The sequence below is a fragment of the Panthera uncia genome, chromosome D2 (genome assembly GCF_023721935.1).
Source record: "Panthera uncia isolate 11264 chromosome D2, Puncia_PCG_1.0, whole genome shotgun sequence".
Classification (NCBI taxonomy): Eukaryota; Metazoa; Chordata; class Mammalia; order Carnivora; family Felidae; genus Panthera; species Panthera uncia.
The window spans coordinates 79,820,418-79,845,673 of record NC_064818.1 but is presented as its reverse complement, the minus strand read 5'-3'; the positions used below and the strand labels follow the sequence as shown (position 1 = coordinate 79,845,673).

General features: G+C 52.6%; 1 protein-coding gene across 1 annotated transcript in view; it reads right to left on the bottom strand.

The window, feature by feature from the left end:
- Positions 1-25,256, bottom strand: part of DOCK1 (dedicator of cytokinesis 1) — a gene marked incomplete at its 5' end in the record, with an annotated part of 461,308 nt that overhangs the window by 403,449 nt on the left and 32,603 nt on the right. Inside the window, 7 exons of the mRNA XM_049646029.1 lie at positions 2,862-2,959; positions 7,825-8,008; positions 8,370-8,473; positions 13,864-13,936; positions 14,896-14,994; positions 16,148-16,272; positions 21,057-21,182. Coding sequence (XP_049501986.1) covers positions 2,862-2,959; positions 7,825-8,008; positions 8,370-8,473; positions 13,864-13,936; positions 14,896-14,994; positions 16,148-16,272; positions 21,057-21,182 — 809 coding nt within the window. The remainder of the gene's footprint in view (positions 1-2,861; positions 2,960-7,824; positions 8,009-8,369; positions 8,474-13,863; positions 13,937-14,895; positions 14,995-16,147; positions 16,273-21,056; positions 21,183-25,256) is intronic.

The following is a 25,256-nucleotide window of genomic DNA, read 5'->3' as shown; positions in this document are numbered from 1 at the left end:
CTCAGTCGGTTAAGCATCCGACTTCGGCTCAGGTCATGAGCTCGCAGTGTGGGTTCGAGCCCTGCATCGGGCTCTGTGCTGACGGCTCGGAGACTGGAGAATGCTTCAGATGCTCTCTCTCCCCCTCTATCTGCCCCTCCCCAACTTGCTCTCTCTGTCTCTCTCAAAATAAGTAAACTTAAAAGAGTGCATCTTATGGTATGTGAATTATATCTCAATGAAGCTGTTATTAAAAACCAAAGAACAGGTGAGACAGCCCCATAGCAAGGGTGTCAGAAGGATGGCTGAATGGGATGTCTGGGCCACATTCTTCCCGGATGGCTCAGCCCATGCATAGAACACACAGAACCACAAGGGCCTTCAGGTCCTCCCAGAGGGTCTCGAATGGGTTGAGCACTCAGGCTGAGGAACCCAACCACTCGGACCTGCTCCCCAAACCAGTGCCTGCCCCACTGCTCCCCCTTACGCTGTGAAACGTTGCAACAGCCCCAAACCCAACACTACATATCTCCCTCGGGAAAGGGGACATCCTCCCAAACCTAGTAAGAGATGCGAGACCCACCAGTGCATAAAGCCTCATTATATTGTGCTGTGCTGCCCCCCCCAACCCCCCCACACAACGATTTCATCCCAGGAAGTGGGGTGAGAGGCAGGGGAAGCAAAGCACCTCGCTGCCCAAGAGGTGTTCTGGTCCAGCCATCAAGGGCTTTACCAACCCTGCAATTATGGAGGAGCCCACATCACCTCATTACTTGAGTATCATTTCCCATCGTTTTCAGTTCATAAAATCTTTGCAAAGGTCAAAACTTCACGCCATCTGGTAACAGCCCAATGTTGCTGCCAATGGACTCACCAGCTCGTGAGTTCACTGTGGCCCGTCTCGGTTCACATAGCGTCCCTGCAATAGCTCTACCCATCCTGCCCAGGCAAATGACAGGATCGGTGGCACGGAAACGCGGCAGCAGAGAGCCGGAGTCTTGTTTTTCTGGCTGTCGAGCCGCAGAGGTACAGGGATACCAGCATCCTGAAGGAAGTCCCTCACATGGAGCCATGAACACCCTTCTTCTGACACCTACCTTCTCTCTGAGACTATCCCCTGGAGGCCCCAAGTCACCATTTTCATCTCCCACCAGAGTCAGCAACTGCATCTTTTAGCAAAGAAGCAAACACTGCTCTCAACCCGCCGTTCAACGTCGTGTCCCTACTAGCAGTTATGAACGTGCACAAGGTGGGGGGCAGGGGCGGGGGGGGCTGGAATGAATGGAACGAACTCGGTCTATGACGTCCTCAAACAGAGTAAAAGGAGCCCCGTGAAGGCTGGGAATCCGTCCAGCCCTGGCTCTCATTAACAGCCGTGTGGGTTGGACACGTCCGTTCACCTCTCCAGGACTACAGGGTACTCGGGATGTACCAGCGATGGACGGACAGGTCACACACACAGTACCATGGTGCCAGCACACACAGGAAGGACAGGGGCTGGTGAAAACCACTTCCAGGGCTAAACACCAGGATTTGGTACTAGGTTAGGTGAGGGGAGTGAAGGACAACAAGACAAGATGGTTCTAGATCATCTCCTTATGTGTAACAATAGGCCAGCAGGAACACGGCTGATTCCTGATGGGATACAGGGATTTCAAAAGGAAAAAGCACAAAATTTCATTGACTGTGTGTCTCCTCGAGTTACATTCACTTATTCACCCAGCTTCCATTTGCATCGGGGAAGTTACAAGACCCAGAGAAGTTTCAAATGCAGTTAGCATTGTCCAAGCCAGAGGTAGCAGACAAAAACCTAAAAAGATGATTAAAATTGGAAGAGTGGCGAGGATATGTTTCAACGGTTATACAATGAGTTTCAGAAAGTGGTGCAGCCACATTAATTTATAGTGACGTTAACCATATTGCCGCTTAATTAAGGCCATTTTAAGTAATTAATTTTTACAGAGATAAGGCGGTCTCCTGCTGCAAGCACCTCTCACAGAGGGTGAAGGACTGAGCCAGGGACAGACAGACCCGGCGGCAGAGAGCTCGCTCACAGAACACCACCAGTGGGGACCAGCCGATCGTGTGCAGGCCAAATGGGGCAAACTGAACACGGAAACAGGTTTCCTTACAGAAAAGGAAAAGTCACCGGGGCCAAAAAAAGGATAGAACGCTCTAGTATCAGAAGTAATAACAATTCTCTGATAAAAAAAATTATTAAAAAAAAAAAGAATTATAGATTTGGATGACGAGCCTGGGTGGCTGAGTCTGTTAAGCGTCCGACTTCAGCTCAGGTCATGATCTCATGGTTCATGGGTTCAAGCCCCGCATCAGGCTCTGTGCTGACAGCTCAGAGCCTGGATCCTACTTCGGATTCTGTGTCTCCCTCTCTCTCTGCCCCTCCCCTGCTCACGCTCTCTCTCTCTCTCAAAAATAAATAAACATTAAAAAAAAGAAAAGAATTCTAGAATTGGAGCACTCCAAGGATCTCGGATCACCCTAGTCTGACTGTCCTATCTTGCAGATGAAGATTCAAGAGGGCACCTAACATTTCTCCAGAGTTCTGCGGGAGGTTAAGAAACGAGTCCAAGATCACACGGGAAGCAAACAGCCATGACAAGGCTCTCAGTGCTCTGACCTCCTGAGCCAGAACCCAAGACCAGCTTGAATCCAAAGCCCGTCTCCTTTCCCGTGAAGCCAGACCACCCTACCAACCGGAACCCAAGGGGGAGTCTGTCCACGTGGAGGTGCATGGCAACATCCACCAGAAGCCACCTGACGGAGGGATTCTGACGGAATCGCATGCTACCGAGCAGGCAGTGCCTGGATCCGCCCACACATGGAAGAACACCACACCACGCCACCCCCGGGGTCTGCGTTACCTTCACCACTTCGCCACCATCGACCTTCATCAGCTGCCTCAAGTTCTGCTGCAGCAAGCTGGTGTTGGAGCGCCACTTGAGCAGCCCCAGCAGGTCCACTGGAAACAGAGAACAACGGACATCAGGTCTTCGCGGCAAGAACCTGGTCTCCCTTCGTCACGCGTCCGGTGAGGTTCTCCATAGAACTTTGAAACAGAGCGATCAGCCCTGCTTGGAAACCTCCTCCCGCTAAAAGCTTCATTACTTTCTAGAACATACTTGACACCTCGAATGGCTGAATACATGACTTCCGACTACATTTACCATGAAATGATTCCAGGTCGAAGCTTAAAAGTGCATTCGGCGTAGCACCTGGGTGGCTCGGTCGGTTAAGAGTCCGACTCTTGATTTCGGCTCAGGTCATGATTTCCTGGTTCATGAGTTTGAGCTCCGTGTCAGGCTCTGTGCTGACAGTGCAGAGCCTGCTTTGGATTCTCCCTCTCCCTCTCTCTCTGCCCCTCCCTGGCTCGTGCGCTCTCTCTTTCTCTCTCTCTCTCAAAATAAATAAACTTAAAAAAAAAAAAAAATGCATTCGGGAGCTTTAGAAAAAAGGGCTGAACTTTTCACCCTGCAAGAAGGTAGATTCAGACCAGCAGAGGGTCTGGAAGAAGGCTGCTAGCCCATCAAGTGCGGTCCTGAAATACCAAGTGGGTTTTTTCCTATCTGAGAACATGGCTTTTATATTTATTTTTTAATTAAATGACATAAAATAAGAAATGCACGTTCAGGTACAGAAACTACAAGGTGACGGGAAGCCTGGGCCAAGGGGCAACCACTGCCCTCACTGTGGCCTGACCCACCAGGGCTGTTTGTCTCCTATGGTTGAATTTTATCTGGTTTGTTTTCTCATAGGAAAACCACAGACTGAATGGATGCATTTTTACAGACTAAATGCGGAAGACAATGTCCGGAGATGATTTTGTTTAAGACAGCAAGATGTTCTTTAAGGCACGAGGACAGAATCCAAAGCATCTCTAGGAAAGAACATGTGCCCACACATTCTCCACTTGAGAGTATATTAATATCCCATCACGTGAAAAAAACCACAATTAGCAAAGTGCCTCCAAGTGACTGTTTATGCTCATCGGGAAGAAACTTCAGCTACGCGAAGTATCTCCATTAAAAAAAAAAAAACAAAAAACCCAGTTCATAATGAAAAGAAAAATACAATTTTGGCAATATAATTTTAGCATTTCAGGGGACATAAGACACTTGCTAAGGACTAAACAACGCAAAAGGCATTCGTGTGATGATCACCAAAACACACATTCTCCTTTATTTGCCCCCCCCCGAAGGACAGCTGTGGGGCGGGGGGGGGGGGGGGGGGAAGCTGTGACAATGAAGAGGGACGGTACCCAGGAGCACTGGGCAATGAGTAAGCTGTAGGCTCGAATGCCCGCTGGGCCACATCACCACCATATGACCTTGGGCAACTAACCTCACTCAATCTACCTATCTGAAGGATGGGTACGATGTTGCCCAACTGGAAGGCTGGTGCCAGGATTAAACGGTGTGATGTGGAGAAAGTGCTCAGCAAGCTACCCAGCATGAAGACAGACAGCAGTGGCTGTCCATCCACAAGATGATGAGGAAGTGAAAAATTTTAGCCATTCATCGTGAAAACTAACATGTTTTCATTTGTAAATGAAGATGGAGTATGAGAAAGGCCACATCCTGCCCAGACATGCCCTAGGTGCCAGGGTTAAGGGAGATTTCCACCTCATGAGAGTTACCAGTGTTTTTTCAATGGAAACTAGTCACTTATCTGGATTCCATTCCCGCAAAGTTAGCGGCACTTCCGGCGTGAGGGAGGCTTAGGCTGACGTCGGTATCTTAAATCTGAGAAAAAGTACAACCGGCCAGCGTAAGGACACCTCCAAGGAGGGAGAGCCTGTTTTAAGAAAACAGCTTGACCAGCCCCCCGCTAGCAGGGTCAGACCAGCGCTCCCTGTCCGAGCCCTCATCCCTGGGAGCCACCGCGGCTTGGCCGTGATCGATTCTGTGTCTTGTGACTTCTCTCTAATTACATAGGAAGCCAATTGAGGAGAGGAATCACATCCTCAACTTCCCTTTTTATCCCCCACAGCATCCAGTAATGCTGAGAACAGAGATGTTTAATACAAACCTCGATGAATAATTCAGCCGCTGCTTTTCCCTAAGTAACGGAACTTCGCAGGAACAAATCATGGCTGCGGAAAAATGACTCCCCGAATGAGACTCTGGGACTCAGTGCTCAGACGCCAAGTGGGGCAGCTCCATCTTGCACACCACCTGCCACACCACCATCCCGAAAAGAGGAATCATTGGCTGGTGTGCAGTGAAAGACAAAAGACGCCCCCTTTACTCTCAGTGAGCATCACGTCGGAATCTCCTCGTTGCCCGGCAACCGCTGCTGCCAATAGCAGGGTGCTCGCTCCCTCAGTTCCAGGGAAGGAATTACCCTGTGACTGATGACGGCCGAGGAGTCAGGAGGTGCGAGGAGAGGTCAACATCACCCCCCGGGGAGATGGCTGCCACTTAACCAACACCTTGGAGAGTTCTCGTTCACAGTCCCCTTCTCCAGCCATACGTGGGTTATGAAGGATTCTGTGGGGGAGCCTCCCAACCTAACTGCTCTTCGGGACGTTGTTTGGATGGGGAAAACGTGTTCAAGTTCCAAATAACAACTTCCAAACGTGCTTCTGGAACGTGACCCAAGCATAAGGCGGCGGCGGCGTCCTATGTAGTGAAAATGACAATACACAGCAGCTCTCATTTTTTCCAGCATGTAATGGAAAGCTGAAGCGTCACATGCATGGGGCAGTGACTCCCCGGAGAGGCTGCCACTGCCCTGAGTTCAAGGAGGCCCTGGGCGGTGTAGCCATCAGACTAGTGAACTACCAGGGTGGTATCCAGAGAGTAACATCTGACCCGTGGGGGCATCCTTTCCATAACGCGGTCCCAAACCAGCACCTGCCTTGCTGACCATGTGCTCCCTGGGCACTAAACGCACAAGCCCCCCGTGTTTTCTGCAGCCCTCCCCATGCTTACACAGAACCCGATGCCCAGTTAAGGCTTTACAATTGCTCACGGAGATTACTGACTACCACCAGCTTAGGGCAATGCTTAGGGCAAACCGTGATGATGAAGACATTAGAGAGACGTATCCCAATGGCCTTCATGCATCCCCCAGGTTCCCCCGCACAGCTGACTCACGAGCCAAGCAGTGAGGAAGCACCTTCTAAACAGCGCAATACAACGGAGTGGAGAAGGCGGGCCCGGAAAGTTGGAACGGGGCCTGTACACCCGACTGCCCAGCCCTCTTTCCCATCCAATGCCATGGCTTCCAGAGGAGAGGGTTACTCTGTCCCCTTTGATCCTGTTAAGGTCCAAACAGTGACTACCCCTCGGGCAAATCCGAGACTCCTGCCAAGATTTACAGACAATCCCCAGGGACACAATTCAAGATAGCAACAAACATTAATAATCAAAATCCATATTGGGTGGCTAAGAGGGCAAATTGGATTTTTCAGCTGAGTTTCAAGAGAGCATAAAGTCACCCTGCACAGCTGTGATATGCTCACATTTGGGGGATGCGATTTTTAAAGGTAGGAAGTATACAGAAGGGACTGCCGCGTCCAGTGTGCTGTGAGTAAGAAGTGCCCCTGGCCACACAGCCACGTTGCTGGGGGCTCTGCAAGCGGTGGGAACAACTCAAGGCAGCCGGCCGGCCCAGCACCAGCACAGGCACCACCTGACTCTGCATTTCAGTGTGCTTCATCAGCCGGTGCCTTATCTCACCGCCAGGGGAATTAGAAAGGCCACCAAAACCAACCTTTAAAAATAAAGGTAACTGAGGGAGCCTGGGTGGCTCCGTCGGTTGAGCGTCTGACTTCAGCATAGGTCATGATCTCTCGGTTTGTGGGTTCAAGGCCTGCGTCGGGCTCTGTGCTGACAGCTCGGAGCCTGGAGCCCGCTTCGGATTATGTGTCCCCCTCTCTCTCCGCCCCACCACTGCTTGTGCTCTGTCTCTCTCTGCCTTTCAAAAATGAATAAACATAAAAAGAATTTTTTTAATAAAAAAAAGAAAAAGAAAAAGAAAAAGAAAAAGAAAAAAAAAACAGAGGGTGACTCTGTAGCTTGAAAAAGCTAAAGGGGAGCCTGGGTGGCTCAGTCGGTTGAGCATCCAACTTCAGCTCAGGTCATGATTTCAGTGTTCGTGAGTTCGAGCCCCGCGTCGGGCTCTGTGCTGATAGCTCAGAGCCTGGAGCCTGCTTCCGATTCTGTGTCTCCCTCTCTCTCGGTCTCTCCCCAGCTCACACTCTGTCTCTGTCTCTCTCAAAAACAAATAAATGTTAAAAAAAAAAATTAAAAAAAAAAAAGGTAACTGGTAATTATCTCAGTGAGTAGCTGCGAGACGGGAAGGTACACACAGAGTGGGCACCTCAGACCCTCCTCCAGCTCACATAACCCCCGCCAGGCCCTTTGAGACAGACGTTACACCTACATATGTGCTTAGATGAGGAAATGAGGTTCAGGCGGTGTCAGAGGCCCCCGTTCAAGGTCACTTCCAGGATTAGCACAGGGCAAGGGCTCAGAGGCACGTCTTTGCTCTGACTCCAAGTCTCGTGTTTTCTTCCCCTTACGCCGTGCTGTGTTCCTTTGGCCAAAAACCTTTCTTTTAAAGCAAGCCCACTGGTTTATCTCTCTTTAAGGTTAATCCTTAGACCAAAACTATAGTGAAGTTTGAAGCACAATGGATGTCACGCTCCCTGCTAGTCCATGGATGCCCACACCGTCCGTCCCGGAGGATGCGTGAATGACCCACGGACAGTGATCCTGCTCCTGCCGAAGCTTCCGCTGCTGAACGGGGAGCACGAGCAGGACTCGGGAGGGGGAGGGGGAGGGAAACCGCGGGGTGACACGGGTCTGTCCCCAAACTCACCGTTCTGGGTAAGTTTCGTGGAACACACCAGTGTTGAGATCTGGAAGGAATCTTTGCTGATGGTGCAACTTCCAAGACTCTGCATGCTCCTGCCCGTGGCAGAGTGCGCCTTCTCTTCCAGCTCTGCCTTCGTGGAGGGTAGGCTTAGGTACGTCGCGGCGTCCTCCAGCTTCTTTGCCTCCGCCTGTGGGTTTAATTACACGCATGTCGAACACGAGTCACAAAGGACCGACACCTAATTCTTTCCTATCCCTTGCTATCCTCAATCCTTTGAACCATCATGATATTTGCTCTTTTTCATTTGCTAAACTATTTTAATGATTTCCCTTATTCCTGTAGATTAATTCATGTTAACATTTATCGTACATCATCCTCTCTCATCAGGAACAGCCAAAAGGCTGGTCATCTGCAATGTTCACTTAGATAACGAACTGTAGCCAGAGAGCAGCTTCCTCACAAAGAGAGGAAGTGTCAGCTCAGGCCAGGAAGCCCAGAGACGGGTGAAAGAGTCCTACTAGCAATATGGCACCAATGAAGTGGTATACCTTGTAGACGATGAGATCATGCTCCCCGTCCCTCAGAGTGGTCCCATCGTATCTCATCAGCTTTACAAATGCTAGTGCAAATATTTTCTCAGATTTATCCTTAGCTGCAAGAGAAACCAATCATCGTCATCAACTGCCGTCATGACAATCTAGCATCATAAAACGCTGCGAGGCCTACCTTCATGAAAACACTACAAAACCGCACTGGATTACAGTAAACACAGACAAATGGAGAAATGGACGAAGTTAACCAGAGGAAGGCGCCTCACTTGAGCTCGAATTAATCTTGTAAATTCAAAGTTATTGCGACCAAGATCTCATGCGGGCCTTTCCTCGGCAAACCTGAAGCCTGATTCCCAAGGTCAAGGGTAGCACGATGATGTTGAAGAAGGCCATGGAGGCAAGCCTGCAATCCTAGCAACCAGGAGTGACCGGGAAATGCTAACAAGGAAGATGCTGTGGCTTAATTAACATCGGGATACTCAGACCAGGGCGAACCACGGGGTCTGGAGACGCGAGGCAGATGACATTCCAGAAAGGACAGACCGTTCCCTAGGAAAACTGGCAATCAATATGGAACGAGAGAACAGACTCCTACCCCACAGCATCCCCTAGTATAAATTCAGGTGGGGCGAACACACGGATGTGTAAATTTGTTCTCTTTGGCAACAAAGCTCCCTCCCCACATACCTGCGCGTGAGACTCGTTCCCTCACTTCATTCAAATCTCTGCGGACGTACCGCCTACTCCGAGGTGACCAGCCCGTCTAACAGAGTAAATTAGAAACTGGTCACACTCTCCCCTCCCCTGATGCGTTTTTCTTCATAAGTGCTATGGACTGAATTGTGTGCCCCCCCCACCACACCCCAGTCTGGGGCTGGAGCCCTAGCCCTCCACCACGTGACTACGGTGGAGATGTGTCCCGTAGGCAGGTGCTTGAGGCTAGTGAGGTCACTAGGGTGAAGTGCCGATCCTCTGGCACCAGTGCCCGTCAAAAAAGGAGAAAGAGACCCCAGAGCTCTCTTCCTCTGTGTGAGTTCACAACCCTGGAGAGGGTCCTCGCCAGAAGCCGGGGTGCTGGCACCCTGCCCTCAGACTCCCAGCCTCCAGAACCCCATTCCTGTTGTGGAAGCCCCCCAGTCTATTCTGTTACGGCTGCTGGAGCAAAGCGAGATAACAGTCCTCACCCCTGTCGGAGCTCCAGCCGTGTGTACACGTGTGTGTGTGTGTGTGTGTGTGTGTGTGAGCTGTCGTTCAGCCTTCGTTTCACGCGCTGGCCTTTGGAAGGCAAGCGACGCTGCATCCGCGTCACTGCTATCTCCCCAGCACCGAGCAGTGGTGCCTACCACCTATCAGGTACTCGGTCCCCATCGTTCTACTTGGAGAGGTGACAACGAACTGGTTCTCTCACTCGATGACAGTGACGTGGGATAGGGTAATGGCGGGAACAGTCCCGATGGGCTGGGTAGTTGGAAGAGGTCTCTGAGAAGAGGGACAACACGCGAGCCAAGACGTAAACCTTCCAGAATAGACGTGGCCAAATGCAGAGTCCCCAGGTGGGCCCAGGCTTGGCCATTTTGGGGACGGAAAGCCAGGGGACCGGTGAGTAGTGGGTGGTGAGGGGGGCAGGGGCCAGCGCAGGAGGGACGGATGAGGAGTCTCTGCCGACGAAACAGATTCAGCATGAGTTCTGCAAGATGCCAAGTGAGTACAGCATGGAAAACATTGAGTTTCAGAGCTATAATCTTTAAAATTATATATCCCAGATTCTCTTTTTAGAGATGAAAAGACAGAGGTCAACGAAGGAAGGAGCGCACATCCACCCCCCTCGAGTCAGGGGCTCAAAATATTTACCCTAAGTCCCCACTGCACGAGATAGCGTGCCTCATTAATCTGTGCAGTCCTGGTGTCCATCGGTTCCTGGCACAAGTAGGTGCTCAATAAATAGTATACCTAATTTGATGAATTAATGAATGACTGACCAACCAAACTAAAGGGAGGGAAGAAGGTAAAAAATATGGACCCTAGGAATCAAAAAAAATATAACTTCGTGAATGGGCATCAGAAAACGTAAAATATCTTAATATTCAGGTGAGAAAGAACAGATGCTTCTGGCCTTGAGCTGACGTGAAAACAATAAGGACATGCCTCCATGAAAGCATCCGGGGTTCACAGGGACACATGACCACCGCTGTCAGCCCACGGCTTCCCCGATCCTACCACGAAGCAGCACAAAGGAACAGTGCACACCTTTCACTAACACGCTACACCGGGACGTCAGGGCCACGGACTGCACATATTACGTGCTCGTCAGCAGCCTTTGTGAGCAGGCAACAAACTTACAGGACGTCGAGGGCACGGGAGGCAGGACTGCCCCACCCGACCAGGCCCCCTACGAGCAAGGGGAACTCAGCCCCCAGCCGGCTGGACCCGGAGCTGCACAGCTGCTCACGTTCTGGTAAAACAGGAGCCAGTGCATCTGGGATTGCTAACACGTTGCTGGAGCGTAGATCACCCAACCCCCAGGGACGGGTCCCATCCTGAGAAATCCCAGCTCGTTTCCTTGGCTTGCCCACGTCCAGGGGAAAAGGGGGTGATAGGTGGGGGGGGGGGGGGGGGGGGGGCGGGGAGGAATTGTGGCCTCACTTCTTCCTGTCTCTGACCCCGCGTGTCCGAGATCGCGATCACGGAGGCGACAGGGACCCCCTGGCTGCCGTCACTCCCTCCCGTAGCGGACAGCTCAGGACTGCGTCGGCATCACACTCTTGATGCGCAACACGGTTCCAAAACCGCACAAGCCGTGGCGCAGAGAGCCTCATTAATTACGCAAATGTGCGGCGGCGGGTTGGGTGACAGCATCTTGTCTATAATGAGTAGTTAAAACTGTCTGGAAAAATAAGGATTTTGAAAATTAAAATGCTGGGCCCTGATGTAATTTATTAACGAGAGAGAACAAGCTGGTTACGAAGGAGGAGCTTACCTCGGAGACAAGCCCCCTACGGATTCCAGAACTGGGTCCTTGCCTTCCAGCGTGCCCCCCTTGTCCCTGCGGCCCGCTCCCATCCCGGCCGATTCACTGATGCAGGGTGCTGAGCCCACGGCTCCCCACACGCCTTGGCTGAGGACAGACCCGCCCTGGGTCCCCCATCCACGCGCCCCGGTCCGTTCACCCCGCACCCCAGCCTACGCCACAAGAGTCCCAGGATGATATTCAGAAAGAGGAGAACCTTCTCTGCGACGGGTAGACAGCAGGTGAAAAACTAAGACCAGGTGATGGACGTGGCCTCACCTCACCCCAAGGTGTGGGAGTAGGACGCTCAGGCATAGAGACTAAGTTTGAACCAGAGTCGTCCCACTGACTAACTAGGGTGACTTTGGGCCGCCGAGGGGGAGTCCGTGGGCCCCAGCTTCCTCAACCATAACGTGCAGGGCCATGGCCACAGTGACAGGACACGGGGTGATTGTGAGGACCAGTCGAAACAGTACAGCAAAACTGCTCGTGCCAGGAGCCCAGTAAAGGCACGATGCGTGTTCACAAACGTTTATTACCAGCTGTTCTTCTCCCAAAGTTCTGGCCAGCAAGGAGCGCCGTGCACCCCCTGCAGCCTGCCGGTCTGGATGTGGCCCCCGGGGCAAGTATGCAACGCTTGGGCACCGCGGGCCACGCTGCCCAGCCCTCACGACCCTGCTGTTCCACCCTGCTCGAACCCCGAGCCCCCTTTCCCTGCTCGGCCCAAACACGGGGACAGGACGAGAGAGAGGACGATGCCACAGGTCACTTCCGCCCGCCCCCTCCACATAGCCACTGACCACGACGGGCCCCGTGCTGTCTGGACCCCTTGGTTCAACTGCCTCGGCCGCCGTACCCCACGCCCCCGTGGGTCTTCCGGCTGATACGCGTGCTCTCTGCACACCAGCCCCGCGGACCACGTGAGCACGCCTCGACACTTGTGAACAGCAGCGAGGCCCTGGGTCCTCACCGGCCCCACAGAGGGGTCTACGTCCCCCCAGCTTCAGACCCTTGCGCGTGTACCCGCTCTCCTGGACCACACTCCTAGGAAAGGGACCGGGTCAGGCAGAACCCCTTACAGGAACAGTAAGGAGGATGGACACATCATCACGCAGCAGTGGTTCCTAAGGAGCACCTACCCCATGCCAGGCATTGTGCCAAGGGTTCGGCAGCCTCCACTGTGCTCGGTCTCGATGACCAAGCCTTCTTATCCTCCGGATGGCTGTGAAGGCGCCCGACATCCAGGGCTGAGGACCCACAGGGTGGTGCATGCAACACAGGGCCCCCAGACCACCCTTTCCCTCAAATCTACAGCCCACAAAATGGAGCCAATCTCACTATTTATTGTTATTTTTTTAAATGTTTATTTTTGAGAGAGAGACGGAGACAAAGTGCGAGCAGGGGAGGGGCAGAGAGAGAGGGAGACACAGAATCCAAAGCAGGCTCCAGGCTCCGAGCTGTCAGCACAGAGCCCAACACGGGGCTCGGACTCACGAACTGTGAGATCATGACCTGAGCCGAAGTTGGACCCTCAGCCGACTGAGCCACCCAGGCGCCCCTCTTATTGTGAATTGTTTTCCCAAATCTGAGGTCACTACCCAGTGGGTACAGACACAGGACTTATCTGCCTTTCGTAACATCTCAGTGTCTAGAACTGAGCTACATCCTTAACAGACAATGAACGAATGTGACAAGGTGACCTTCAGTCATCAATAACTCTTTTGGAAGGGGAGAGATTCAAACCCCCATCCTGGCACACCTGGGTGGCTCAGTCGGTCAAGCATCTGACTCTGGCTCAGGTCACGATTTCACCGTTCATGGTTCCGAGCCCCACGTAGGGCTCTGTGCGGACAGCTCGGAGCCTGGAGCCTGCTTGGGATTCGGTGTCTCCCTCTCTCTCTCTCTCTGTCCCTCCTCAGCTTGTATGTGTGCACACTCTCTCAAAATTAAATAAATAAACACACACAAAAAAACCCAAGTCCCCCATTCTTTCCTCCCGGCATCTCGGCATCAGCCAGTGCTGTCCCAACATTTCCTGCGAGAGAAGCTCGGCCTGCATCCAGACACCAGGGGCCGCTCACAAAGACAAAGGGTCTCCAGGGTTTCCGTTCCAGTGCAAAGGGCATGAGGAGCCAATTTTTGAAATCCACTTGTATCTCAGTGACTTTTCTGATGGATGGAACAGCATTACGAGTCACACGGAAGAGAGGAAACAGAAAGGAAGAACAGGAAGTAGCAGCTGGAAAAACTCAAGAAAATTCATGTCTCCCTCTAATCGGCTCAAGGAAAAAGAGGCAGTGACATTTTCTAGAAACAAGTCAACATGGAAATGAGTTAAAGGATTAAGATGGCACTGTGTTGGGATAACCGAGTTCTAGATCCAGAACTTCCAGAACAATCCAGAACAAGTGACGAGTACAGCCTACTGAGCTTTGCCCCTGTTCTCCCTTGAAAACCCCATGGGCTAATGAAGGGATTACTCACAGTCCTGTGACGATCTGTGGCGGAAGGTAAACCGAAGGTGACTGCGGTTGACATCCTCAATGGGAATGGCCACCTGCAGAGTGGAAAACGGAACTTTCACACCTGTACAGTATCTTCTCACATCAATGGCCCTGTCTAACTGCAGGTATGGTGCAACCACGCACACCTCGTCACTGCAGCGATGAAAACACTGGATACCTAATCCCCCGTACGACTTTCCAAAGCAAAACGCCTTCCGAAAATTTAAACTGGATAACATTGCAAAGGACGCCAAATCAACCCTGCGAGACAGCAGAGGTTTTCGTAAACATTCAGATCCTCCCTGTTAAGAGTCTACGTGTACGAGTTGCCGTTTTCCTTGGCAGCCCTTCTTGGAGGTGCCCACACATCCTCCACAGCCGCGGGGACCCGCCCTCGGCGGCGGGAGCAAAGCTGGCTTGTCATGACTTCCAGTCCAAGGAGACCCAACGCGCGCTGCCCTTCGGCAAAGACTGTCCCTAAAAACTCTCATATCTGACATCTGTGTTGTAGAGCCAACCCTTGGCCGGGGTCTCAAGTATTCGAGCCCTTGGCACGTGGGCTGGGGGAGTGCCACGCTGGGCTGCCGGGGTGACGTCAGCGTGCCGCGTGAGGAAAGCAGAGTGTGACAGCACGGAAGGGGATTCGTCCCCCAGCGATCCCCTCCATACGCTGTCACCACTATTTTTTTCCATTTGGTGTAAAGACAGCAGGCCACACATCAAACAGACCCGAGAAGAGAAAGATAATAGCTATCTTTAAAGGACCCTGTCATTTGTCTCCATGAAAGTCCTATTTTTATGTCCAAGAGGAGATGAGAGCAAATGTATTCCAAGAAATGCCAGCGCGGTTCCTTAGCAACCTTGAACGACTTTGTTGCAAGAGCGCCTCTGCCTGTTTGGGGTGGCCGCTGGCGAGCAGCCCCGGCTTGGGCGGGAGGTGGGGACTTCCTTGGGATACAAATGAGCATTTCATCATCAACCCCGTGGGATACAATGACCATGTAAATGATACCTTAACGGTCTCAAACCAACGCGGCTGCTTGACTTGGTAGTAAATCACAGACTTGTACTCTGAAATCCCTTCGTCGCCGGCACCCGGGAAAATCACATGCTTTAAAAGAAGGCATAAAGAGTTCACATCAGACCTCATAGAGCTTGACACCGCATACATCTCCCCACCTCCTGCCCCCATTAGATGAGCTAAGCAGAGCACTACAGGAATGCCAATAAACCCGGCACGAATGGAATGTGCTCCCGGCAATGGGAGGACAGATCCATCTGGAGCCGGCGCGGCCGGCGTAAGATCTTGCTCTCAGCCATTTAAGCATCTAGATGGTTATCAGCACAGAGATGCTATACTGTCCTCCGTCCCCCGTCCCCTCACCCCTAACAGCCTCAACATTAAGGTCTGAAGGAAGTTGCCTGAGTCACTCAGTAGGTCTAGAATAAAGAGCTTCGGACCAAAAAGGAGATGGCGACACTCCTTCCTGTTCCGCCAGCTGTCAACACTGACCACCCGACTTCGGCGGAAGTAACACCGGGGAGGCCCCAGTGGCAAGGGCAGCGCTGCCTGGCAGTGACACTGGACGTGGGCCACCCACCCCTCCCAGCACAGCTGAGCCTCAGGTGAGCACAGTGGCATTGCCCTCCGCCACGTGGGCCCAGGGGAGCCCAGCCCTCCACCCATGGTCCAGAGTGGGAGGCGGCAGGGACACGTGCTCTGGGTTGGCCTCCGGTCATCCGAGGAGGCCACCGTCTCCGAGCACTGCCCCAGCTCGAGAGTCCTGCCGGCCGCTGCGACCACGCAGGAGGAGGTCTCGGGAACCACCACCACCAGCCAGCAGAGCAAGAGGTCGGATGCCCGGATCCAGACCCCAGTCCTACCTCCCGCTAGCTCTCTGACCCTGAACAAGACTTGTCTGGGCCTCAGTTTCCGCATCTCTCACACAGTGATCAGAACAGTGCCTGACCCGCTACCGTGCTGGGCAAGACCTCTGAGCCTTGGGTTTACACTGGCAAGTGAGGCATGGTGACACGGCCGGGGAACAAAGGCGGTCGGGACCCCCTGGTCGGGACTGCCAGGCCCCCGTGCACACCAGCCCTCTGTAGCGAGCTGGAGAAAGAGGGGAAAGAGTAAACTCTCATCCCTACAAAGGGGGTCACACAGCCCCAGCCACGTCTTTTTCTATCGTGCAGCAGAGCCAAAGAGACACTTGGAAAATAAAGCTTCCACGCTACGGATTAAGCTTGGCCACAATATATACCTCCAACCGTTTTCCGTCCTCGTCATAAACAGACACGGTAACCTCCACATTCTTCGCTGTCGTTTTGCTTCCTTTATCAAAATCGCCTTGAACTAAAGTTACGTAGATATCATTTCGAACATCACCTGGGGGAGAAATTATACCTTTAAAGGCAATCCATTATTCACAATGTAACCGAGAATTCTGCACAACTGCCTTAACTTGCTACCTCTCCTAGCAGCGCATTCAAAACACTGGATTAGATGATTATGCAATATTTTCTACAAAACAGCCTCGCGTTTAAAGGCATGACAAAAGCAGTTTTCAGCATCGTCAGCATAAGATGACGAGAAAGAGGAAAATTTCAAGGCCCTTAATGATCTGCGTGGTTCTTCACCTCGGGAGGCAGCCCACACACACAGCGGCTTCAAAGCTGTCGATGGGTTTGCAATGACTGTCCCTCTCCAGAGTCTACGGCCCACTGTGACTCACATTACTATCTCGAGGTGGACCACTGGCTGTGTGCTCTGAGTCTGGGTAGCCAAAGAAAATCACAACATTAAGTGACAGCTAGCAATATTGGCTTCCTCTACATTTTTCTAAGGACTTAAATGAAAAGCTGACTGAGAACCAGAACCCCAAGCCAACATTCTGAGTCGATGTCTGGGATCAGGGACTAGGGGTGGGTCAAGAGACAGCTTTCTGCATGGATCTTGTCTCCTCCGGTGGGCAGCGGTCAGGAACCTGAAGAAGGTCCACAGGGAGCAGAACGAAACAGATCTGTGCATTGTAAAGTGAGTCAGGCCATAAGTTGTGCAAAACAGAAGCAGGAACAAAAGACAAGACCCCACACACAACAAACGAGCTCAAAACGCTTCTTCCTACCGAGAGCACACGAGGCCCCTGGTAATGGGCCGACTGGGAAAACTTAGCAAGCTTCGTTAGCATCATGATTTAGAGCACGTAACACTACCCAGCGACTGCAACCCTGCTGTCTGTCTGGCCACCTCCCACGCCAGACCCACCTGCTCTCCCACAGGGATGTGAGGAGCAGGTTCACCACGGGCAGTGAACGGCCCACCGTGTGCAAAGAACAAGAATCCCTTAAGAAAAAAATCCCCTTGCTTTATTGTTTTGTTGTGTGTGTGTGGGGGGGGGGGGGGGGGGAGGTTGGTTTTTTTGGGTTTTGTTTTGTTTTTTTACTGCTCTATTCTGGCTTTTAATGTATCCAACTATTAAATTAAGCCTTCATTTAAAAGCTGTTATTATAATAATCCCAGCGGGTTGCAACCACAGCCACCGGAGCTGCTGGGAGAGGAAACATGACTGCAGTCTGTGATATCGACCGAGCGAGAAGCTAAGAGTGATGGAACGTGGGGCCAAGGGCAGGAGGCAGAGCCTCCAGGCCAACACCTGCCGCTAATCCCTGAGTGACCACGAACACGTCACTTAACCTCCCCTGCCACCCGCCGCTAAACACCCTCATCAATAAGGCAGGGCAGTCTGAGTGATCCCTCAGCCTGTAAATTCTACCAAAGCACAAAAGCCATAATCAAAAGGGGCTACAAGAGCTTCCTACAGGCCTCATCGGCCAGACGGCCGTCACACGCTGGGGGCAGGGGGGCGGTGAGTCTCACTCTCCTCTTGGCCTAGACATCCATACTCAGGGCCACCCACAAATGGGGTGTACAAGAGATAAACTCCACACACGGGCACTCACAAGCCTGCCCTCGGAGAAGGCCGCCAGGGCCACAGGGTTCTCCTTCTGGGGAGGAAGGAGCTGGAAGCAGACGTGAGTGGACTCCATGAGAACTCTCCCTTTGCCACATGCAAGCCTCTGGCCACCTTCCCAGCTCAGAGAAAAACTCTGCTCCCCGCCAGGATCCTTCGGACCAACTGCAGGTTTTCCCGAGGCTCACAAACAGGTAGAAGACCCAACAATGGCAGGCTCTCCCACTGTGCAAAGGAGACACACATCTCTGTGAAAGTATCTCCATAAGATGGGGCAAGAGGGGACAATGCACACGCTCTACCAAGCTAACGGCCAGGGATCCGAGAGAAAACACCCCATGCCATCTCTCCCTCAAGGGGCCTGGGGAAGCGCCCACGGCCCGTCAGTCATTCCTCAGCCACGGAGAGAACGTGGTGACTCATTCTAGCTAGAATCCCACACGACGGGAGCCCTGACTCCCGACTTAACACACAGAACCTGCCGGAACAACAGTCACCTGTATGACTGCCCCAAGAATCTACTAGTAGATTCTTTTCGTGGCCTTAACTTTTTCAGTTGAACAATTATAAAGGGAAACATGATCAGTATGAGTTCCAAGTTTTCTGGGTCTCGCTCTGAACATGAGGCCATCCTAAGACCACCCAAGATCAATGCACAACGTCATCCTAATCTATAAATTTCATCTCAAATACACATGCAGGCAATACATCCACTGTGAACTCCAAATCGATTTGCTGCTTACAGACTTGACTCCTACCCACAGTAGGTAGTCCTCGGTTTTATAATATAGTCCTGGATGTCATACTTCCTTCCTGTACGGTGAGCCACTGTGATCCAGCCTAACCAATTTGAGATGTCTTTCACACTCATTTACCAGCTGGAGTACATAATGACCCACAACAGCCCCAAAAGACAGAGGTAGCAGAAAGAATAGGTCCCAGGGGTGCCTGGGTGGCTCAGTCAGTTAAACGCCCAACTTCAGCTCCATTCATGATCTCACAGTCTGTGAGTTCGAGCCCCGCGTCGGGCTCTGTGCTGACAGCTCAGAGCCTGGAGCCTGCTTTGGATTCTGTGTCTCCCTCTCTCTCTCTGTCATTCCCACTCACACTCTGTGTCTCTCTCAAAAACAAACATTAAAAAAGAAAGAAAGAAAGAAAGAAAGAAAGAAAGAAAGAAAGAAAGAACATGTCCCTAACAGCCCTAAAATAACCAAAACAAGATCTCTGATAGCATGCACAATGAGTGGATAGCTCTCCCTGCGAATGTACAGCAAGGCCCTTTTAAAGGGACACCACAGGGAATCTTTGAATGTGAGGAGGTTTGGCCCCATTTCTACTACTCATTAGCTATGTAACTTCAGGCTGCGGCTGAATCTTGATTCTCAATTAGCTCAACGCCAATTTGTCGGCTTTCAAGATCCTCAGATGGATCAAGCCAAATTATTAACGTGAGCATTATCTGCAAACCAAAAAAGTATCCCACGGACGTAAAGGATCTTCCCCAAGATCTCGTGAGGATCAAATCATGTTACTACTGTGAATGTTATTTGAAAACTGAAAAGTAAATATGAGATTAATTTTTACACGGGAGTCCGTCATTGGTTTCGTAAGCTTAGAATCCATGACCGGGCCTGAGCAATCTTCAGTGTCATGAGTAACACGTGTCATGAGTAACACGAACTAAGCAGGTGCCAGGTGTACACGTTCACGTCTGCCCCTCCTTATTCTGATCAGCTGTCTCTCCAAACATCTGTCGGGTGTTCACGTCTCCCTCACACGACCCCTGCCGTCGGAAGGAGCTGACCTCACCAAAGCTCTAGGTGGCTAAGGTGCCTGTTCCGTCACCCGGCCCATCACTGTCCGGGGGGCCGCAGAGCAGGGAACTGAGTGAGCCAGTCTGAATGCTGCTCAGAACATCACTGCTGGGAAACACTGGGTCAAAAGCATGCCATCTTCCCCAGGTCACTGGGGTCTGGGAAGAAACGGGAGCCATGGGGGCCTGCTAGAGGACGAAGTCAACATGCAAAGAGGACAACTGGCAGAGGTTGCTACGGAGGGACGGAGCCAGTGCCCGAGCTGAATCCCAGGTTCGTGCTCAGGTGCGTGAGCCGATGAATATCCTCGGGCTTCGGCCATGTGTCCTGGCCTTGTGCTTTCTGTTACTTCTGCCCTAGAGGAGCCCAACTCCCACCCGCCCTACAGGTAGGAATGATCATTACTCTCATTCTTCAGAGCCGCGGACCACAGCTGAGGGAGGGCCTCACCCAGGGCCACAGAGCCAGGGACGAGCCAGAGCACAAGGGAAAAGCGCAGACCAGATTCCAGGTCCTGCAATCTCACTTCTGGGGCTGAAGACTGGGGTTCGAGGCTCGGGAGCACTGTGGTGAGGACCCATTTAACCCACAACCTACCCCGAGGACCGGGAACACAGTAGGGTCTGTTTATCTCAACTGTGCCCCCTTAAGTTTAACACGTTCCGGCTGATTCCAAAGCTGTTGCAGGATCATCACCGTGAACCCACGTTACCATCACAAAAGGGCTACCTTCATCCTAGAGTGAACCGTGAGCCAACCACCGCGATGGATCCGTTGATCAGAACCCAAGGGGAATCGCGCGCGGCCCCGGAGAGGGCCCCGTGACCCGCTGCCCTTATTACACTACACGTGTTACACAACCCAGCACACGCAGTCCTTGAGGCCAGGCGGTGCGACGTCTAACCTCCATTCTTTTCACCAGATGATGTGGGGCAGAGACAAACCACAAGGCATCTGGATTAAGGGTAACACTGGAATACGGGACGGGAAAGGGTTTGCTCACGACGACGACGCTCGCTCCAGCTGGTGGTAGAGACCCATCTCAAGTTCTCAAGGCTGGGTTCTGGAAATGCTCGTTTCGCCTGCTTGTCCCTATTATGATACTGTCACAAGTCGCTCCCCTAGCCTTCACAGGTTATTACAACCAAGAGAAGCCGCCTCCCCTCGGTCTGAACCTAGGTGGTCGGCGCTCACCCTGGCCACGGCTCCTGCCTGCGGGAATGATCCATGACCACCCTGGGGTTTACACATCACCCACCACCAGCTCAACCCTCTGCATGCCGGTCACTGTCCTCGCACTGCTCTTTGTGGCCAGCGATACAAACGCCCCAAACGCCGGCCACATCCACACTGCACCCAGAGGCACGCAAGGAACCCGTTCTTACCAGGCATGATTATCTCCGGAAACCCCGTCTTCCGAGCCACCGCTGTGGTCCTGTCCACTAAATGAGGAAATTCTTTTCTAATCTGATGGATATCTCCAGGAAGTAATTTCAATGTTACCCACAAACCTAGAAAAGCAATGGATGCGTGAGTCATGTTTTAGCTTATACATTTCTGAAAGATTTCAGGACACCAGCACCTGGGCTTCCCAGAAGGCGGGCAGCGAGCCACCCTGCACGGCCAAGGCAGCCCGGTCCCTCCGTCTCACAACATCACAGCAAAGGACGAACAAATGCTCTGGCCGCCACTTGCTCTCCCCTCCAAGGGGGGTGGGGACAGGGCAGGAAGGCTCTGAAACCCTCTGAACAGGACGGAAGGGATGCCGTGGGGAGGACAGAGTGAACTTGCTAGGGCCTGGGAGCCGAGAGTGCATGTGCCAGCCTCTCCCTCCACAAAGCTGATGCAGAGTTGCACTCTGGAGACAATACCCTCGTGCAGCAAGCGAACAGAAGGCAAAAATAAGAGGGAGTAGAGCAGACACGGGGTAATGAAATCAAAGGCAGAACACAAGTCAGTTGCATGGCTCTCTCAGAAATTTTCAAAGACAGGGCCTTTCTCCCAAGTGGGAAAGGAGGCCATCACCATCAGCTGTCACGTTCAGGTCTCCATCTCGGGGACCTCAGAGGCCTGGCCTGCTTGCTCCCTGGCCACTCAGCCCGGCAGGACCCAAATCCGCATCAGAATAGAAAGGCGTTTGCTCTCACTCACGCTACTCTTTTGTGTGTCTGTCTGTCTATCGGTCTGTCCAGCTATTCCTCCCCTAGATGCATGCTTCCAGGGAGCAGGGACAATTCATCACTGCTTAGCTCAGCACGCTGCCTTCAGTAGCAGGCAGACGGGAAAACCGAGACCCCATCCACAAATGATGTGCATTCCAGGCAGGCCCGGGAGACGCCTGGCGTTCCCACACAAGGCGTGCTCACCTGAGGCTGCTTCTACCGAGAGCCGCTCGGCTTGATGAAACCCCACACCTCACACCGTTCTCCTCGGGCTTCCTGTCTGCTAGCAGCTGGCCTGGAGACATCTGTCCTCTGCAAAGACGTATGTCACTTGTGGTTGAGAAAGCCCACAGTCACCGATGACATTCTGTTCTCTGCCAGGTGAACCCCTCTCCTCCTGCCAACTAGACGGTGTCTCTGATCTACTCAAAGCTGTCTAATAAGCACCTACTGTGTGCCCAACACACACTGGGCACTGTAGACACAGAGCAAACACTCACTATATCCCCGCCAGGGACTTAGTTTCTATTCCAGGAGTCAAGCCCTAAACTCATAGCCTCGGTGAAATCTGCAACAGCAAAGAACTCTCTAAGGAAAAGTCCAGGGCACCTGGAAACCGGGTCCCCAAGGCTGCAATCCTGGGGCTCACAGAGGCTCACCTGAGGAAGAGACATCACAAGAGATCAGAAGATCTCCCCCCACCCCCACCCCGCCCCCAGGCGCCTGGAGTCCCGAGCCGCAGGGGGAGAGGCAGGAGATGAAGCGAGGAAGGGCAGCAGGGACCCTGCCAGCCATGGTGGGAACTGCCCCACCTGAAGGCGAGGGCAGGCTGGCAAGAGGGGCGAGTACCAGAACTCTGGTGGCCATGTGGGCATGGCCCACAGACAGGCGGGAGGGTGGGAGTTCAGAGCCACGTGAGGAACCCCGGCAGAGAAGCCACTGCAGGAACCCAGGACACATCCCACTGCCGGCGGGAACGGAGCCACCTGCCTGAAGGTCAGACCAGAACCGGAGGGAGAAGGGGCGGCTCTGCAGAGATGGGGACAGCTGTGGGCATGGCCAATAGGAGGAGCGGGGATGCCACTCCCGGAGCCAGGAAACCCCGTATCCTGGGGACGCCCGGAAGAGGAAGGGCAGGGGCAAGAAGAGGAAGAAGACCCTCTACGACGCACAGAACTCCCGACACTTAAAGCTCACAAAGGACCTCAGGGGCCAGAGCAAGCAGGGAAAACCCAGGGGGGTAGCAGCAAGGTGGTGAGCACAAGACGCAGCCCAAGCAACAAGGGCAGTGTCCACGGCGCTGAGCACCCAGGGTGTTCCGGAGGTCCTCAGCAAGTGCACCCCTGGTGAAGACGGGAGGGGGCGATGCCGACGGGAGGGCAAGGAAGGAACACAGACGAAGGTCAGAGGGAGGAGATATAAGCCTCTCTGTTGAGAAACTCGGAGAGAGCGAGCCAATACACAGAGACAGATGTGTTTTCTAAGGTAGACTGTTCTATGCATGGTGTTTTCCTTGTCTTTCCTTTCCTGTTGTTTTCCCTTCGCTTTAAAATATAAAACTCCAAATCATGAGAGGGAAAGTTTGAAGAAAGAGGAGGAAAGCATAACCCACAAAAGGAGGTCCCTAAAGAGATGTCAGGGGGTGGCACCCACATAGGGACAGAGGTATCCTTGCTCAGGATGTGCACTGCACAAGACCCTGGCAAAGAAAGGCAAGTGGGGAGCTAAACCCAGCCCACACTCTGCTCATCAAGCTGGGTGCCCGAGCGCTGCCTGCATCTTCCGACTCACTGAGAGGGTGGACGCCCTATTTCTAATTCACATAAAAGGACCACAGGTTGGTGTTCCTGTGGACCTTCGGGAGAGGTCTCTTGAAAGGAGAGCAGACAGGCCCCTGAGGGGGCCGTGTCCTCCAGTGGAGCAGAGCAAGTCCAGGGACACGTGTCTAAGTGCAAGGGGAGATCATCACTGCAGGTGACAGAGACGCGATCCCTACTGGGGACACCAAGGTGCAGCTTCGAGGCTCTCAAATCTCTGGTCCCAAAACCTCCCAAAGGCATGAGTGTCCCCAGCAGGAATCCCACTCAATGACATTCGTCAAGGACTCGCAGGACGTGGTCAGGTAATCATTTACGGAGGTCCGAGGCAGAGAAATGTTTGACGACACCATTCTCGAATCCGGCGGCCTCCCAAACACCTTTCATTCGCACAAATGCGAGCTTGCTCAAAGACCTTAGTTCATCAACTAGTTACTTAATGACACAATTCAATTTGTTATAACATGATTTAAACACAGAGATTAAGCTTTCCTGATTACATTGGGTTTAAAGCACTTTCCTCAAAGGAGAAAATGAGGCCAATTTTCAAGGAACAAGTGCCCTGGAGGTTGACTTTTGCTTAACCAGAGTGGCTAAAAACAAAAGAAATTAGCATACATTCTAACTCCTAGCTGAGGGGGGAGGGGGCTTACTGTCCACGTCAAACCCCTGCAGCCCTGGGTTCAGGGTTCAGAATAATTGGGGCTAAATATAAAAAATGTCAGTCGTGACAAGTAACCATGTGGATGCAAACCTAAAACAGGCCAAAGCCGAGGGAGGAGCCGGGGAAGGATGAGTGTGGGGAACTCTGGCTCACAAGCCTGCGGTGGCTGGAGGGACATCGCCGGGGTGCACCGGGTCACCACCACCGCTGAAAGCACGCGGCTCCACCGGGCCAACCCCACACACCTCGCAGCGAGTTCTGTGCTGCATTCCCTGGGCTGCAGCTGTCTCTGGTCTCCCTGGAATGCACTGAAGCTGGCTGGCCAGGGAGCCCAGAGAAATGGTCACTTTAGTTAGCTTCAAAGAAGAAAAAAAAAAAAAAAAAAGCTAGCGACATTGCCCACTTCCGTGCAGGAAAAAAACAATGCTCTTTTCTCTCAGTTCTCACTGGGACCTAAAAACACCGCTCCTTCTCTATTTCACAGAATAGGGCCCCCCTGGTATCAGCCCAACGGGCCTCTGGGGACACAGATATGGGCCACGATACCAGTGAGATTGATGGAGGCAGGCCGTGGGTCCTCCTTCCGAGGAGTTTCCCGCTGGTCTAACACTAATCTCCACTTTTCCTGTGTGACTCTGGGACAGAAGTTTATCACAATCTGATGGCTCTGGAAGAGAAACTCAATCCGACAGGAGCCTGGGGTCTGGGCACTGGAGCTCCCAGTCTGAGGGTGGCTCCAATCAAAACAGCTTTAATTGGATCTCCCTGTGGTTTTCAATTAACGTGCAAATCAGAGAGCCGGTAATTGATGAGAAGGTGGGTCCTGGGTCAGCTTAAACCACTCTGTCTACAGAGGCCACGGTTCATTAATGCTTTGGGGTTGGGGTTTTTGCTTTGCTTTGCTTTGCTTTGCTTTGCTTTGCTTTGCTTTGCTTTGCTTTG